At 33.2% G+C, this 17,921-nt stretch overlaps 3 protein-coding genes across 5 annotated transcripts; 2 read left to right on the forward strand and 1 right to left on the reverse strand.

Annotated features, from left to right (window-relative positions):
* The first annotated feature begins 37 nt into the window (after nt 1-37).
* LOC123690556 lies at nt 38-2,979 on the forward strand. The gene is made up of 3 exons (XM_045634141.1): nt 38-337; nt 765-1,077; nt 2,167-2,979. The coding sequence occupies exons 1-3, from the start codon at nt 309-311 to the stop codon at nt 2,428-2,430; spliced, it is 606 nt and encodes a 201-aa protein (XP_045490097.1). The 5' UTR covers nt 38-308; the 3' UTR covers nt 2,431-2,979.
* LOC110991862 lies at nt 1,110-4,054 on the reverse strand. Of its 2 annotated transcripts, none has more exons than XM_022257448.2 (3): nt 3,617-4,054; nt 3,041-3,141; nt 1,110-1,932 (listed from the first exon to the last, which is right to left on the reverse strand). In XM_022257448.2, exons 1-3 carry the CDS (start codon nt 3,867-3,869, stop codon nt 1,411-1,413), a joined length of 876 nt encoding a protein of 291 aa, XP_022113140.2. In that variant the 5' UTR covers nt 3,870-4,054; the 3' UTR covers nt 1,110-1,410. The 2 variants fall into 2 exon arrangements, with proteins under 2 accessions (XP_022113140.2, XP_022113224.2); XM_022257532.2 differs by lacking the exon at nt 3,617-4,054 and adding an exon at nt 3,292-3,526.
* A 169-nt stretch (nt 4,055-4,223) lies between these two features.
* On the forward strand, nt 4,224-17,810 carry LOC110991296 (clathrin interactor 1). 2 transcript variants are annotated; one of them, XM_045631043.1, is made up of 11 exons: nt 4,224-4,445; nt 5,441-5,642; nt 5,989-6,117; nt 6,563-6,671; nt 7,086-7,208; nt 7,360-7,441; nt 8,203-8,348; nt 8,728-8,896; nt 9,736-9,869; nt 10,251-10,382; nt 11,002-13,939. In XM_045631043.1, the coding sequence occupies exons 1-11, from the start codon at nt 4,396-4,398 to the stop codon at nt 13,707-13,709; spliced, it is 3,984 nt and encodes a 1,327-aa protein (XP_045486999.1). In that variant the 5' UTR covers nt 4,224-4,395; the 3' UTR covers nt 13,710-13,939. The 2 variants fall into 2 exon arrangements, with proteins under 2 accessions (XP_045486999.1, XP_045487002.1); XM_045631046.1 differs by lacking the exon at nt 11,002-13,939 and adding an exon at nt 14,046-17,810 and having other exon boundaries at nt 4,241-4,445.
* The last annotated feature ends 111 nt before the right edge of the window (nt 17,811-17,921 follow it).

The following is a 17,921-nucleotide window of genomic DNA, read 5'->3' on the forward strand; positions in this document are numbered from 1 at the left end:
AATAAATGTTGGTTGAAAATAAATATAATGAGAGAATTTTCACATTATTGACCTAAGTTTAATAAAGCTTTATGCCTCGTCCTCACGCTTGGCGTTCGCCGCAAACTTCAAACCTCTACAAACGCTTGGCAAACTTTGGTAAGACAAACGTCGTTATCCACACGTTTGCGAGCTTGTTAGTGTGTTCAGGAGACACAAGCATGATGGACGTCGAGGTATTATCTGCCATAACGTTTAGCTTAACTTATTTTTATTATTAAAAAAGCAAATTGAAAAGAAAGCGAAAAGTTCAACAAAGAAGATGGTGGATGATAAAAATTCATAGAAACCGCACTAGGTAGGTATTTACTCATATTTATCGCTTTTCATTACCTACTTAATTATATCCTGTTACTTTTGAACATGAAGGTAGGCGTCGACTAAGAAGAATCGCGTTGAATCGATTTGCATTAATTTTTCATGTGCACCTATCTCTGATCAACTATACTCATTCATCGGCGAAGAATTCGGACGCCTACCATAATGTCGAACTTGACGGCCCAGAGGGATTAGTATGAGCTGTTACAGTAGCCTCGTTTAGATATCGCTGTCATCTACTACTATACTACTACTGTAATGTAATACTACTATGTTACAGTTCAATTTTCAACGTAATAAAATGACAGCGATTCTTAAACGAGCCTGCTATAAGAGTTTATATTAATTCCCCAGGTTGTGCAATGCACATCAACACAATGTGCATAATTTTTATTTATTTTTCACAGAAAATTTATTGAAGAAAAATTCAATGATCTCCTTCTTGAACCCTCTGGACAATTTGATAACTTCTGCCGGATGACTTACACTGATTTTGAATTATTGCTAAGCAGAATTTCCCCTATCATTTCAAAGAAAGATACTGACTTCAGAGAAGCTATACCAGCGAAATATCGTCTTGCAATAACTTTAAGATTTTTAGCATCTGGTGATAGTTACAAAAGTTTACACTACTTGTTTAAAGTTTCTGTTCAAATAATATCAAAAATCATACCTGAAGTTTGCAGAGCTATTAATAAAGTTCTAAATGATGAAATTAAGGTAAAACATGTTTGATGTATTTAAATATTTTTATTATATGCAGGTTAGTACACTAGTCTACTAAGTTTGCACTTTAGAAAACAAGACACATTTTTAGAGCATGAAAAATAATTTTAATTAAATACACAACACGTAAATACAATGAAATTATTCAATATTTTGATCTTCAAAGTTTAGAAATGTATTCTGGAGTGCTTCGTTAATCAAGGTGTTGTTGGAGGGCACTATTATTTCTTCAGATAAAATGTTCATGGAGTTTGAAGATGGATTCAAAGAGTTAGGTTGGGCTGCGTGATATTTTCAGCGGGTGGCGGTAATGGAGTGGATGACCTGTCATGATTTCGGACGATGTTCGTAGTCATGGGAAGATATGAACAGTTTTGAGCTGGGTTCTGAATATGAGGTTTGAGCACTTGATGGCCGGTTTGCGGTATAACTACGGGCATAAGGTTCGAAATAGTTAGGAGATGGTGTATCACGCGAAAATGACCTCCGGTTAATTCGCCTAATACATAGGCCGTCTATTTCGTACATCAATAATCGCCTATCGTCTTTAGGCAGTTCCCTTATTTTTTTAGCTAGGAGCTTAGCATAAAGATCACATTCGTCATCTTCTTTGACTACCTCCGAAGATCTATGACTTAATGCATTAGTCAGTTGGCTAAACGCCGAGGCCATTTGTTGTTCAGCCATATCCTGATGTTGGCGACGACGCGTTTTCTCCGTAGATTTATTTGTTGATGGCGTAGATGAACTGGCAGCGATGAAATTTGAGGGTCCCTCCAGGTTGTTGTGGTTTTCTGTCGTCTCAGTATCGTTTTCCGTATCGTTGGCTTCTGGTTTTGGCGTTGATTGCTGCAAGAATTTGATTTCTTATGTAATTAATTATTACAATAATATGATAGTAAAGTAATCCATACGTAATATTATAAATGCGAAGTAACACTGTCTGTATCTGTTACGCTACTGTCTGTCTGTCTATCTGTTACGTTACGAGGGCGAAGCCGCGGGTCCCAGGCAATTTATAATAAAAATACGAGTGACTAAGTATTAATCAACGCTAATGACACAAAAAATGTATTGTTTCAGTTGCCCTTAACAGCAATAGGCTGGATCGCTATAGAGAGAGGATTCAGAAGTAAATTCCCTCATTGCGTGGGTTCACTGGATGGAAAACATATAGTTATTGAAAGCCCACCTCACAGTGTAACTGAATATTATAACAATAAAAAAACATTTAGCATAGTTCTCCTAGCATTACTTGATAGCAATTATAAATTTATTTTTGTAGACATAGGAAGTCAAGGGAGAATCAGTGACGGTGGAGTTTTCAACAATTCATTACTATGGTAGAGATTTGCAGGAATGAAATTAATTTTCCTTCACCATGCCCACTCCCCGGGTCAAATACGATGTACTAAGTACACACGTCATGAAGCCCTATCCAGGCAATCATGATATCGGTTCACCAAAAAGAAAATTCAATCAGTGTTTATCTAGATGACGGGTTGTGGTCGAAAACACCTTTGGAATTTTAGCTTCTGTATTTAGAATTTTTCGAAGACCTATCAATTTAGATAAAGACGTTGTGATAGAACTTACGATGACCTTTGTACTATTACATAATTTTCATAGAAATAGTAAAAGTTCTTCAGATAGATATAGACCACCCGGATTATTAGATGTATATGATGACAATGGAAATCTGCTGAGACCTGGTGCATGGCGCAATTACATAAACGAATATAATGTAATACAAAATTTACCGCAATTACCTAGAAGGTCACCATTAAATGCCATTAATGTAAGGGAAGAATTTACTTCGTATTTTTGCAGAAGTACGAATACTTAAGGTCTAAATATTTTTTTCATTTTAATAACGATGTGAGTTACTGATTGCATTATGAAACATAATAATAAAGAAACTATAATACAATTATTACAGACCCATTATTTTACTCACCGTTTTCGAATTGAGACCCGTGTTTCTCGTATATACGGGGAGGAGAAACGACTCCATCAATTGGTAGGCGAACCATGTAGGTTCGTAAATTTCACCTGCACCTGAGGGAAAGAAAGTATATATAGAGTATCGGTGATTGTTCATCAAATTGAAACTAAATTTAATTGAATTGAACAAGTGGTACAGTCGCGTGTCTTAATATGTATTCAGTCCACCAAGTAAAAACTTAAATATCTTTGAAAAATACGAACATGCCAGCAATGTAGCTTCATCAGCAGGTATAGTTTCAGTGTACTTACTTATATAGAATTTGAAAAGAAAATATCTGTCCATTCCTCGAAATTTTAATTTTGCTACGTGTTTACTTATCATGTGCATGTGACTGTACACTCACCTTACTACACATATAGGTATTTATTACCTATTCAATATAGTTTTGGTAATAGTAACTAGAGTGTTATTATGGTACCTACCTATGTAGTAACGAATTATAGGAAAGGAAATACGACAAACACAGTTTTGATAAATCTATAAGTAGGTAGGTAGGTACTGAATATTTTTCTGATAAATACCTACCTGAGCCAGAACGAATACAATCTTGCTTCTTCTTAAAATGTTTTCGGAATGTGACCATCAGTATTTCTTTTTTGTTTTTTAACTCTTTCACGGAAATTTTTAAAGTTTCACTGAGCCGGTTCCATGCATCTGCAACTTTTTTCTTGTCCTTGTGCTCCTTATCTTTCGGGTTCCAAATACATGGTTCTCCTTGATAAAGCTCTAAAAAGCGTAGAGCTTTATCAATCGACCATTCTACCACTCCTCCGCTCATTTTTTTCACTAAGGTGAAACTCGCGCAAGCGATACTAATAAGGCACAAACATGTGGATGGACCGCAAACTTCCTTTGATTTGTGCCCAAAAAGCCGACACTCGATCGGATCAGCGACAAGCGCTCGCAAACCTAGGCAAGCTAAGCCAATCGCCCCATCCACACATTTGGATTTGTGAAGGCTTGTCAAGGTTTGACAAGCGTGTGGACTAGGCAGTTTACTTAGTTTTTCCTTACCTATGTTCGTACTTTAAAGTTTAACCGTGTGGATTTTATTGATATTCTGTATAATATAATCTGTATTATGTGCATCATCATTCATCGTGTATCCTTATGTCGTGTCAGTCTGACAAGAACACAAATGACAATTGCATGATCGGTGTACGACCATCATCGTCGCCATTTTACATTTTTCAATAATGTCAGCCAAATCATCAGATTGCCTTTATAGTTAAAAATTCGTGATATTAACGGAAATTTATTCAAGTTGTTCACTCTAAGTCTACAAATAACTAAAGTGCAGTGAAATGGATCGTTTTATCAGCATGTGGAAGGTTCGAGAGCTGGCGGATAAAGTGTAAGTTACAACAATATTTCAACTCATTTGTATGTAAATTGCATCTCAGAATTGTAACTTTAATTTAAAGTTTTATTTGTATTACCTAAACTATAACCTTAAATATTCAGTCGTCAAAGAGAACTGCCAAACCCGAATATAACTTTTTCTTTAAAGTCAGTTTCATTCAAATTCCAACTTTTAAATGAATTCACATTGATAAATGTGAATAAATGTATGGCTAGTGTATTCTGCTTATGGTATTTACATAGTGCAATTATTGTACATGGCTTTGTTATAAAACTGTATAATTTTAATACATTTATAAATCCTAGGAAAAAGATAAAATAAAATATGTACATCTAAACATAAAGTAATCTACAACTACCTTCTACACTACTACTTATATATAGTTGCAAATATGTCTCCCTTGTAAGGAAACTGATAATATTAATCTTATCAATTTGTGACATTACATTTTGTTTTGAAACTTATATTACAACAGATTTGTTACATTCCTGTAATATATATAAAAAATAAAGAAGTATTATCCTCTCTCTTTATCATATATTATATGAAATATAATTACCTAAAATAAAATATGTTAGTGTGTGAAGAAAATTATATTTTATAACAACCTTGACCTCACATTTTGCTTATATGATAAATGATAGTTTAATATTTTTAAATAATTACAAGTAAACTAATTGGAAAGTTATCCTTGAAAGTAAACTATTTGTAACCTCCTTTTTATTACATCTACTATTTTGCCATTTACAGAAACATGTTTACATCTTTACTTAATTCAAATTGTTGGCACTATTACTATTACTTCATTTATAATTTGTTACTGGACATCTTCTATTAGTGAGGATGCGTCTGAGATTTGTTTTATATAAACCATTATATTAAACAAATCTCACTACTACTTGACACTAGTCAATTAGTTTTGATAGAAACCAATAAGGTGTTTAAAATTATATTAAATAAACATTTAAATAACTCGAATATTTTAGAACCAATGTAGTAATGAACTACACAGAAGTTGAGGGCAAAGTAAGAGAAGCAACATCAGATGAGGCATGGGGACCAACTGGACAGCAGATGCAGGAATTGGCGTTAGCCACCTTCACATATGAGCATTTTCCTGAAGTCATGTCTATGCTCTGGCGGAGAATGTTGCATGACAATAGATCACACTGGAGAAGAACTTACAAGGTATTCTGTTGTCTAGGTTCTTAAACTGTCCTTTTATATATTAAGGTTTTATATATACCTTACTTTTATATTGTACAAATATTAAGATTTTTGATAAATACATTGAATTGAGTTGAATGGAACTGAAAATGTAATATTCAAGTATTATGTAAAACTATATATTTTAATGTGTGAATTCAGAGGCACTTATTGTATACACTACAATAATTTTCAAATTAAAGTAACTTTTTTTTCAATAAACTTTAGAAGCAAATTCTCAGTTCTTGTATTCTCATCTTTGCCTAAAAATTCAAACTAACTATTATATAATATCAAAATACAAATTTTGAGCCTTCATTTTCCACAGTGTCTTCTTCTTTTGAGCTACCTGGTCCGCAATGGGTCTGAGCGTGTAGTAACCTCAGCTCGGGAACATATCTATGACTTGAGGTCACTGGAAAACTACACTTACGTTGATGATCTGGGAAAAGATCAGGTAAAAAGAAGTTTTATTAAATTTGTACCTTTTATTTCAAATGTATATATATCCCTTAGTTATAAATATAATCTAACCTGTTGTAGTTTTTAGATAATAACAAAACAATATAAATTTATGATAAAATTCAATATGATTGATGATGAGAATCAAAAATCAACTTATTAAATTATGATACTTAAACCCTACGTTATCTAAAATATATGCCTGCAGGCAAAAATATTTTATTAACCAAAAAATCCTTGTGGTCACTGTTTGTGTTGGTAAACTTTGTTGATAAACATGCTCATTGCTTGATCTAGGTACATTACCTTCAATGCCACTGAGATTGTATTGAAATAAAGACACAATTCAGTTTGAAATACTAATCAAAAATGTAGAGGCATCAATTTTTTTATGTATTATAATGTTTATTAATATTTGAATTATCATTGATTTTTTTTAGGGTATAAATGTGCGGCACAAAGTCCGTGAACTGATAGACTTTATTCAAGATGATGAGAAGTTGAGAGAAGAGAGGAAAAAAGCCAAGAAGAACAAGGACAAATATATTGGTATGTTTCAAGATTGATGCTATATACATCACATTTGTTCTCAAATATTAAATATACATATGATGTAAAGTTATGTAATTTACTAGAATATTATACTATTAATTGTTATAAACACAATATCCATGTATTTGCATGAATTGATTACTAAAATTATTTGTCTTGCATAACCTGTTGAAAAGATAATCTTAAAGAAAATGTTTCCAAATTTTACAAAAATTGTTTTTGTATTATATAATGCCTACAGAACTCCATAATATGTTTCTTTATTATTATCATATATTCCTATATATGATATATCCTTATCTTTTAGTTATTTACAGGAACATTGGTTATGCTATTGCCAACTTGTAGTTCATATTAATGCTTGGCAGACATAATCTATGTTTGTTTTATGTGAATTATAATTTATTCCAGGTATGTCCTCTGAGGCAACAGGAGGTATGAGCAGTATGGGAATGGGGCGAATGGAGGGCATGGGGAGTATGGGCAGAAGTTCTGGAGGCTGGGGAGAGTACAGTGATAGGAACACTTCATGGGGTAAATAAATTGTTTTCAAGTGCTTCTGATTAACACTCTTATCATAATATTCATGTTTTTAACATACATTCCTTATCTTTAAAATACAATTTTTAATATTTATATATATAACCTTCATTTGTTTTATAAAATTTTTGGCTAACTATTCCAGATGAGCCAAAGGAAAGAAATGATGACGATGATTATGAAAGAGAGGATTCTGATGGAGAAAATGGAGGGAAGAAACCGCAGAAGTAAATAAACATACTACCATACATAATATTATAACATAGATTAACAATTATATTGAACTCATTGTCAAAACAACCTGTTTGTTTTCTAAAGATGTTGCCTAGGATATGAAATTAATTTGAATATAAAAATATGCTCTCTTTAAAAGTGGAATACGAATTCAGTGTCCTTATAGTATCTTTTAAAGTACTTATTAGATTGTATTCCTGTTTAATTTTCAATATTTTCTTATTTTAATTTAGTTTAGGTTTTCATGTCAATTCATGCAGAGTAGTTTAGTAAATAAGTGCTTTTGTCGTTAAACTTACGCGCAAACTCAATAACCTATCTCAATTCATTTTTGACCACCTGAGATAGACCTCTTAATCCAAATCCTGATAAAAGTGTGCCAATAACCAATCGACGGCTTGTAATAGTCATCTGTCGATACAATATAGACCTTTGTATGAAAATAACAGTTCAACTGTGCCATCCTATCTTAAGATATGAACTTACACAAGTTTTTAAAATAGTTAAAAACTATTTGATATGTTTTAAACATATACATGTATATTGTTATATTACTTGGGTTTTATTTACTATATTTGGTTTATATTTATCAAATATGAGTGAATGGCAAAAATGGATTGTCATCATAGCGTTTGGTTATTGGGATGCATATAAGAGATCGAACGACTGTCACGATCTGATTTCAGATGGTTTTTAATCTGGGATTGTGGATTAATTATTGGGTGCGAGCGTTAGTATATAATTTTTTTTTCAGAGAAAATGTGTATCGCGATTCAGAGGTGATAGACGAAAGTCCTCCGGCCTCAGAAAGAGTAAGAGACCGCCACAAGCCGCTTAACATCAGCCTACGTAGTCCTGCTCGTACTAAACCCGTTACACCTGCTAAGAAGATTGACCTAGGTAAACACACTTTAAATTCTACCATACTTACAGAAAATCAACCGAGGTAATCCTACATGTAGTGGTTTAAGTGCTCGAACCGATGCAATTTTATTTCTATGTGGGCCATTAGCACTTGCACTTACAATGAATCCAAATATCGTGGAGAAACTAAACTACTATAGTTAATAAAAAATTAAAGAAGTAGATGTGGCCAAGACCTAGTTCAAGTTCCCTCTCTAAAAGTATCATCAAAGTCAAGCAAATCATCAAACAATACTACAATATTTAAAACAAATATAGCAAATTAGAAGTAGCCTGCCCATCACTAATCCCAGGCCCTTTTATCGACTAGATAATATCTAACTTTATAGTAATTGTAGAGTAAAAAAAATTTCAGGTGCCGCAGCAACATACGCCAAAGCGGCAACTGCCCCATCGCCAGTAACTAAGCAACCGGCAACGAACAAGTCTCAGGAGTTGCTCGATGACTTATTTAAGACCTGTCCAGTTGCTGAAACAACAAGCACTAATGTTGCCAATCTAGTTGAAGACGACTTTGATCCAAGGTATTTCATACAAAATAAATAACAATAATAATAATCTTTATTTTCTTCTCTCACATATACATACAAGGTTACGATTTAAACTAAGATAACATTTAAAAGTGTATGTGAGAGACTGGTATTTGTAACAGGACACCTAAGTGACAGATAGCCAGCCTCTCCACCACCGAACCGGAACACGTACAATAGGTCATTTTATATACATTGTATATATACAATAGAAGAAAAAAGTAAATGCTAAAAGAAAAACACTGCAAACAGAGATGTAAAATTAAATTAGGTGTGTGTGTGCGTATGCGCTTGTGTGTGACTCGATGTGTGTGCGTGTGTGTGTGTGGGTGATTTGGTGTTTTACAGAGTAACAGTTAATAAATCTTCTGTTTCATCATAACTCAACGTCTTCAGCCAAGTAGTAACCGTTTTTTTACATTCATATTTTGATAGAGGGTAAATGTTAATTTTTCCATTTAATTTATTATATAGGTAAAAAAATAAATTCAGTCTAATTGCCAATTCGATTTAGGGTCCTTCAAGAAAAGAGGCCAATTCTTTAAATGCCGGCAACGCACTCGCGAGCCCTCTGGCATTGAGAGTGGCCATGGGCGGCGGTATCACTTAACATCAGGTGAGCCTCCTGCCCGTTTGCCAAAAATGTCACTATTTCCATTGACGCACTCGTGTCTTCAAAGCGTAAACAAAATTTGATAGAAAAGGACGAAATATTACTTAAATGCAATTATATATAGCTTTGGTGAGTCAGGTTTTAATTCAGGCGATTTTTTTAATTATTTTAAATTAATTATAAATTAATTTTATAATTAATTTAATAACTTAAATTACAGAGCGGAAGAGCCGAAGCCCACACAAAAGGAGGAATTTGGTGATTTTACGAACGCGTTCACTGCACCCGCTGTATCCAGTGATGGCTTTGCCGATTTCACTAGCGCCTTCACAGATAGCAACATTACTCAAAATGGTTTGTATTTAACATACATTATTTATTCCCGGCTTATGCCAGAAACAATATCAAAACAAGAAAACAAAATAATATATATATATATTATTAATTCATAATGTGTATTAATTAATATATATATATTAATTCATACACAGAAACAGCAGAGATATTTATGAATTATATCTTCTAATATTTTGTTTCATTCAGTAATTATTTTGGTGAAGACCGCGAAAAAACTAGTAGTTTCGGATATTCACATACAGACATTCTTACATACAGTCTTATTAAAAATCCCACACCTTATATGAAATATATTTTATGTATATTAAGTTTAACTTCCAAGTGGCCTTCTAACATAATATACATGGAGCCATGGAATTTTAAATATAAATTGTATAGTTTCAGCGCCAGCATCAAACCTAGACCTCCTAAGTGATCTATCACCTCCGGACAATGGGTTTGATTTAGACTCACTCACCGGACAACTGGCAAGCACAAACATCACGCACACCCACTTACAGCCCATGCAAGGTAAGCTTACTTATATTACCTGCAGATATATATCCGTTTATAGATAAAAGCTTTAAAAGTAAAAAAAAATCATTTTAAAACTAACGAAATTATTTAATAAGTAATCTTACCTTGGTATATATATATATAAAAACTATTGACGAAGTATTTTAATATTGAAAAAAAAAATTATATAATCCGCTCACAAAAAGAAAGAAATTTTATTAAATATCTTTGCAGTTTTCTTTATTCTTGATCTGTGTTTGTATTATTTAAATCTTCCTTTGAATAATTTTACTTGTATCGTTAATTAACTTCACTCAGGATTTATCAAAATCGTAGTGGTAATTGCTTATGCATCGTAAATTTAAAAAAAACATGGCTGTCAAATTTTGTTCAAAAGATTTCCGTAAAAAAATTGACTACAATTACGTAAAAACTACATGTTAGTTTAAATCTATTAATTTTATTAAGGTTTTTTCATCTCTATTCTTTTTGTTCTTCTATTGTCGTTGACTTTATTAAGGAACACTCCTCTCAGTTATATTTAATTTCTTTCGTCACTTGACCAACAATTATTTAAATGTTCGGTGTTTGATCCATCTACTTTTGGGCACAGTCAGGATTTTTTAATTTCCAGGCTGCGAGAGATCCAGTCACCGACTGAAGACAGAAATATCTCACCTCGTTGATACACTACAGAACATAGAAAGAATTAGATCTGAAGAGGACTTAAAACGAATAAAAACTTGTTTAATGAACCTTTTTAATTACCTCCCCGGACCCATAACTCCACAGAAATTGCTTGATTGCGATGAAAAAATTTTAAATGACCATTTGGACGCCTACAGTCAACTACTCTCGTCATGTAGAAGCCTCCTTCAACAATGGCCAATTCTCAAACAAGAAATGGTCATGCTGTTCACAATCGAAGAAGGCTTTCATCTGAGCCAAGAGTGCTTGTCTATTTTGTGTGGTTTTTTGAAAGAAGAGAGAAATGCACTGGCCCTGGAAGCCACGTCATTTATTTTACAGAAATATGCCAAAAGTGATGCGATTCTAGCCGCTATAATAGATTGCTCAAACAGTATGGGTGATGGACAAGATAGAATGAAACTACAAAATGAATGGGAGAACTATGTTCAATACTTCATAACTTTGCCCGAACGAGTCGCAAATCGACTGGAAATTAAAACTCCCAAGGAGTTTTCGCATGAAAATTTCTCCTATATTGTGGTATTTCAAATTGTCAGATCTCTAGATTTTATGGCGGAGAGTAATTTTTTTCAAGGTGCCCGATATGATCTTGCATGTGTTTCGCATCTCGTTTCAAAATTCTTAACTTACTACAGTAACACAGAGGCATTTTTTCATTTAATTGATATTATCATAGCCTGGACCGATGCAGATAATAAAGATCAATGTAAGTTCGTGAGGAGAAAACTCTTACAGACGCTATTGAATCGCCTACATCGTAGGGCCATTGATAAACTCGTGTTTTATTTGTTCAAAAGATGTCCGATTTACTACAAAAACGACGAACAGCCTATTAAAACGCTACTTGGCGATAACATTGACTCAAGCAAAGATTGGAACGAAATTTTATTATATAAAATGCCTTACAACATTCATTTAAAAGACTATAAAGATACTGCAATACAAGAAAATTTGTTATATTATGTTGCTACAAGCAAAAACTCCAAGGATATTCTATCAAGCTTGATTCTCAATTTGGCTAAAGTTTGGTCTGATGTAAGATCAAAAAACGTAACTGACGTTAATCAACATATGTATACGTCTGTATTACTGTTATTAGCTATTAAATATAGAGCAATACTCTGGAAACAAAATCCGGACGATTGGGACTTATTACAGATAAAAACAATTTTAATCAGAGGCATGTCCAAGCATCTTGACGTCATAACACAAGAGTATCGATGTATTGGAATGGCCACGATCGAGTTGATTTTTAAAATTCTATCGGAAGTTGACAGCAAAGATAGAGAAGCTGTTCATCAACTAAAATTCGATTACAATTCTATGGGAAATACGTCTGTAGAAATACACAAGGTTCTTAAAGGTGTTACAAATAAATGCCTCATAGATAGAGAACATGCTAACCCAGGAAATGAATCAACTGCAGTCAATCTAAGTAAAATCTTAGATCTTATTGCATTTAAAGTTGATGATGTAGAGAGACCCGTTAACAATTCTGTTATCACGTGTGCAGTTAAAACATCTGAACAAACTAAAGCAATTGTAAAAACTATCATATCAGTTAAATTGGATGAATTAAAAAAACATGGAATTGACGAGGAATTGGATTCAGATGATGATTTACAGCCTTATGATATGAGTAATGATGAGCCAATGTCGGCAAAAAAGAAACCCAATTATTTGCGAGATTTACTGGAAATGATTAGAGATGCCAAAGAACAGGAAACCTTTGAAGTGGCACTAGAAAGCGCTGACGCATTAGTCAACGAACAAATGAAGCTCGAACACAAAGTTCTTGCCATAGAGTTGCTGGATCTCTTCGTGCATTTGGAGGAAAAGTTTCATGTCTCCAATTTCGACAGTATTAGATTCAACACGTCCGTGGCTATAGTTTGCGCTCATCCGAAAGACGCCGCGGAACATTTATGCAAAGAAATACACACAGACGTAGGTAGATACTCGATTGCCACAAAAATTTTCATGCTAGATGTTTTATCCGAAGCCGCGAACAGAATTGCAGATGTTCGACAGACCGAACCAAAACCTAAGACTGAAACAAAGCAAAAAACCGACGACGCGATCTCAGAAGAAGTGATTAGACGAAGATTGATCAACAAAACTCGATACTTCCATACAAAAAGACCCCACCCTTTTGCGAAAGCGAAGAAGAATCAGTTTGCGGCGGTGGCTGACAGTTTTTTCTATCCCCTCATTGGGGGTTTTGGTCATCGTCAATTGACGTTAAGCTATCAGAATACGAAGCAAGACGTTGACAACATTCTCCTACTCAAATACCTGTCCGTTGTAGGCAACGTGATTTTAGCGTCAAAAAATTGTCCAAAAGTCGCAATTTACTGCAAGGAAATAATTCCAATGGTTTTGTACATGAGATTTTCGCCAGAACCAAAGATTCAGACGTGTGTTATATCAATAATAGCGTCTATAGTCATGGTTTTGCCTCCAACCATACTTCGGGATGAATTTGCCTCAATGATGTCAGAGATTTGCGCCTGGCTTATGGATTATTTGAATAACATTGACTTGGCGATGAATGTTAGCGGTGCTAAAACTGAAGCGGGCGTGTTCGCCGGACAAGTGTTGCATTTGATCGAGAAGAATTTGACTAACTAATCCAGGGACTTTAGGAAGTTTATGCAGAATTTCTATACGAAATTTGTGGAGGAATATATTAAGCACGCATTTGTTTCTCGAATTGTCTATAGTTGTGAATAATTTTTAGTATTCCGCTTTATAAGTATTAAATGTAAATGCGAGCTGAAATAGTGCACAATTTAACTGTCTATTAAAAATGTTTCTGAAAATGCTGTACCCACCGTTAGTTGAATAAATATGTCTCTATATCATTTGTTTGTTTATCCCCTTAATGTTGGTGAAGTGACGAATAAGTTTTATGAGAGTTGAATAATATAATTTTATTATTAACACCGACACTGTCCTTCCCTTTAGGTTTACAGCCAACGCCTGTGGACCTGCTTCAACCGATTGCACCAGTTAGTCAACAACAGCCAGCTTTGGTCAACACAAAGCCATCAGCAAAATTGGGCGCAACGTGGGCCGACACGTCCGGCGCTATTAATATCAATGTCGACAATTTGTTGGCCCCTAGATCGCCCAAAGCCGGCCCCGCCCCAACCATCAATCAGCTTAAATCTAGCCCCAATAGTCCAGCGCATAAACCCAATGTAAACGCTAATATGCCCATACTACCGAGTATGCCCAGCATGGCACCTGTTCCAAATATGGCACCAACGATGCCCAACATGATGCCGTTAAACAACATGGCGGCGGGTCAAATGTGGCAAACGCCTATGTCCAACGTTAACAACAATTTCCCAGTGAACAACAACATGAGGCCGCAAAATCACAATTTCCTCCAATGATATTTGTTATTGGCAGATATATGCCAAAGTTAAATTTTTGAGCAATGAATAGTTATGCAAACGACGTACAAACTTAAAGTTAGGACGGGACACAGATCAGAGGACATCTTGCAAACGTTTGAATCAAGATAAATATTTTTCAGTAGTTTACAATCGAGGAAGTGTATTTTTTGGAAATGAAACTTTTATTTCATTGCGTTTTAGTATCAAATTAAACTAAGCCGTCTAGTTTTTAAAAAATAAACATTAATAAAGAACTGCAGTTCAACGACAGCTTAACGGCCCGTTTATTCCAAATAACAGAAAAATAACTTTGATAAGAAGATAAATATTGAAGATAGTTTTAATCATTTCTCAACTCTGCGGACGGATTATCTTCAATTTACACCATAACCGCAATATAATACAATTATTCGAAAATCATTTTTTTAAGCATTCCAATGTAGCATTTTTGTAAATATTGGCTTTGGTAACTAAATTCATTGCTTAAAAATCGTTAGAGACCTGAGTTTTCAATTTTATACGAGTTGATATTACATGTGTAAGCGTGTACAGTCGTGCATATCATTGTATATCACATGATATTATATTTAATATATATTATATTAGAAAATACATAAACTTTAAAAACTAATGTGTTTGATCTTTAACGATTATAAATTTAATAACACAAGATTAAACGCAGATAAAATGCGTAGAATTATCATTTAAAAATCATGATTTTATTATCTACGTACGTGTATATAAGTACACGTTGAGAAGACAAGAACAATTTGAAGAATAAAAGCGCGTCTTTCGTTAGTGTAAGATAATTTTATTCACTCCAAAGGTCAATGAATATTACAATTATAAAAGTATTGAATTTAATAAAAACATTCCTAAATCGTATTTTATTGATCTCTAGGTTTGGCTAAAATTGCATTTCTTCTAAATTGTCTAACATTTTTTATCATAACCTGCTTGTTGCGACTACAAAGCGGGAACACCTCGTCTTATGGCCATTCTACTGCCATACCTATATCAGTTACAACCGTTGGTCGTTGTTATGAAGTTGGATAGAATATTTTTATACCTGCTTCATCAGTAGCGTAATATAAGTGTTATGTATTTATATCGACATAGTTGAATGTATGGGGCTATTTAAATATACGTAGAAGTAGTTGTACGTCAATTCCGTTTTAAGATACTTTGTTCAAAGTTTACAGAACTAGTTCTATTAAATTCGTTTTCGTTAAATTCTTTTTTTTTTAATTTCAAGATTAACATGCTCAAGAATAGTGACTAAAGGTTTAGTTTTATTACTGTATATTAGTACTAAAACATAGACGATAGATAATTGATAATTATTCGTACATAGTTATTCAATTAAATGCAAACAAACAACAATTTTTTTTTAGTAATGCTCCATACAGTTAAGGACAACCTACTAGTAATGTACTTATAATGTACTTAAATTCCTTGTAGACACGTATAACGTCCCATAAACTCTCACTTATTAGAAAGCACTCAGGAGTGGGTTATTATCGCCAGAGACCGTAGACTTGTCAAAATCATTGTTATTGACTTTTTCGCGCGCATCTTACTGTTAATGAAATGTCATTTTCATTTAAATATTGACTTTTTATTGGTTTTGGGGCCCAGGTGTATTTGAATTCCGCATAGTTTAAACTAATGAAAATCCGTCTATTATATGGTCTATAGACAAATGAAATTGTACTTTGTATATAAAAGCAGGCCTAAGTTGTTCACAGTATTACATACACACGAAATACATTACAGCTGTGGTCCCAAGATGTTTTGTAAATAATCTTCAAGCGATTAGGCGTATAACCCCTCAGTTGTATAAAATGGATAAGTCTGAATTTCAAGTGATGTTATGCTTTTAAACAAGTGTTTTCATTTTAAAGTGCATTTTGGTTAGTGAAATTATGGACGAGAAATGTTATAAATGGAGAAGGCTCAGATACAATTGTTGTGGCAAAGGCAGCTCAGTTAGTATAAGCTTAGTTCTGTCAGCCCCAAAAATATACTGGCATAATGGCGTCCTTAGCACAGACATGGAGACTTGATTCGCGTAATGGAATATAAAAAAATATTATTGTGTGCCGAATTTGCAAATAAAATATGTGCGACTGACTTTATTTTCACTTGACAAGATATGAAGTTTGTGCTGAGGGAGTTTTGTGATAAAACAGTTTTTTAATAACGTAGATTTTGTTGCTGACTATACTTCTGTTTTTAATGTAGTATTGTGTAGTGTAAACGAAGCGAGTTGGGACCAAAATGAAAGATGGCTTCACACATTGAAATGTAGCAAATTTACCGTCAAAATAATTTTCTATATTAAAACAAGCATATGTATGTCGGTATGTGGAAGATTCATTTATACTACACAATGTCTTGTGCTCTTAGGTGCAAATAGATTAGTTTTTTTTTAATTCGAGAAAACCAATGTTATTAATTGTATAAGTCGTAGGTGGGTGAACTCCGATAATTAGGTACATGGACTTTAGTGAAAAATTTGACACGCATTTCTTCAAAAGTAAATTAAACGCGTTTATTAACACATTAAGGCTAAATCAAGAAAACCTTCTCATCTCTAACAAGTTTTTAAAGGTATTCTATCTATTTAAAGCATAGGGTTCAGCGAAATACGTAAATTATTCATAGTTGCGCTTCTACTGAGTTATTATTAGTAAGTTTATCTCTGATGTTCATTGAATGAAAATATATAGAAATCTCTTGCTGTGCTATTCTGAATTTAATTCAAAATAAAATCTGATGCAATATTTAAGTCTATTATGTAGCGTTTGCTATAATGCTTAATAACATTTTAACAGAACTTATGGATTTCATTTAAAATATCAACGTCATATAATCAATATATACTATATTTCTAGAGCCCACCTGTGTATATAATTATGTATTTAAAAAATAAGTTCTTCCGCTCATTAGGGATTTGAAAGCAATAAATATTATTTAAAATTTTATTTCTAGTTGTTGTCATGAATAGTTTATTTCGACTAATTTAGTTTCATCAGTTGTTCGCACAAGTTTTTTTTAAGGGAAATCGCGAGTTAACAGCAAAGTTAATGGTTTTTTTCTATTTTAAGAACTTACTGATACGCTGATTTTTAGGCTTAAATAATGAATGTTTGAAAAGCATTATTGAGACAAATATTATTTGTCACGTTGATTACAGAAAGAAAGAGATAGTCGCTTTCTGTTAATTCGCGCGAAACTCTGTATTTAACTATTAACTAATATTGTATATAGGAATCGTAAATAACATTGTAAAAGAACGACTGTTTATTAAAATATGTAACAAATATTTGATTTTTTATTTCTAAACCTTTTGTATCACTGTAAACTTCGTGCACATTTTGTGCAAGCATTCTTAATATAATATTATGTTTATCAAATCTCATATTTTGATATTATA

The sequence above is a fragment of the Pieris rapae genome, chromosome 2 (genome assembly GCF_905147795.1).
Source record: "Pieris rapae chromosome 2, ilPieRapa1.1, whole genome shotgun sequence".
Classification (NCBI taxonomy): Eukaryota; Metazoa; Arthropoda; class Insecta; order Lepidoptera; family Pieridae; genus Pieris; species Pieris rapae.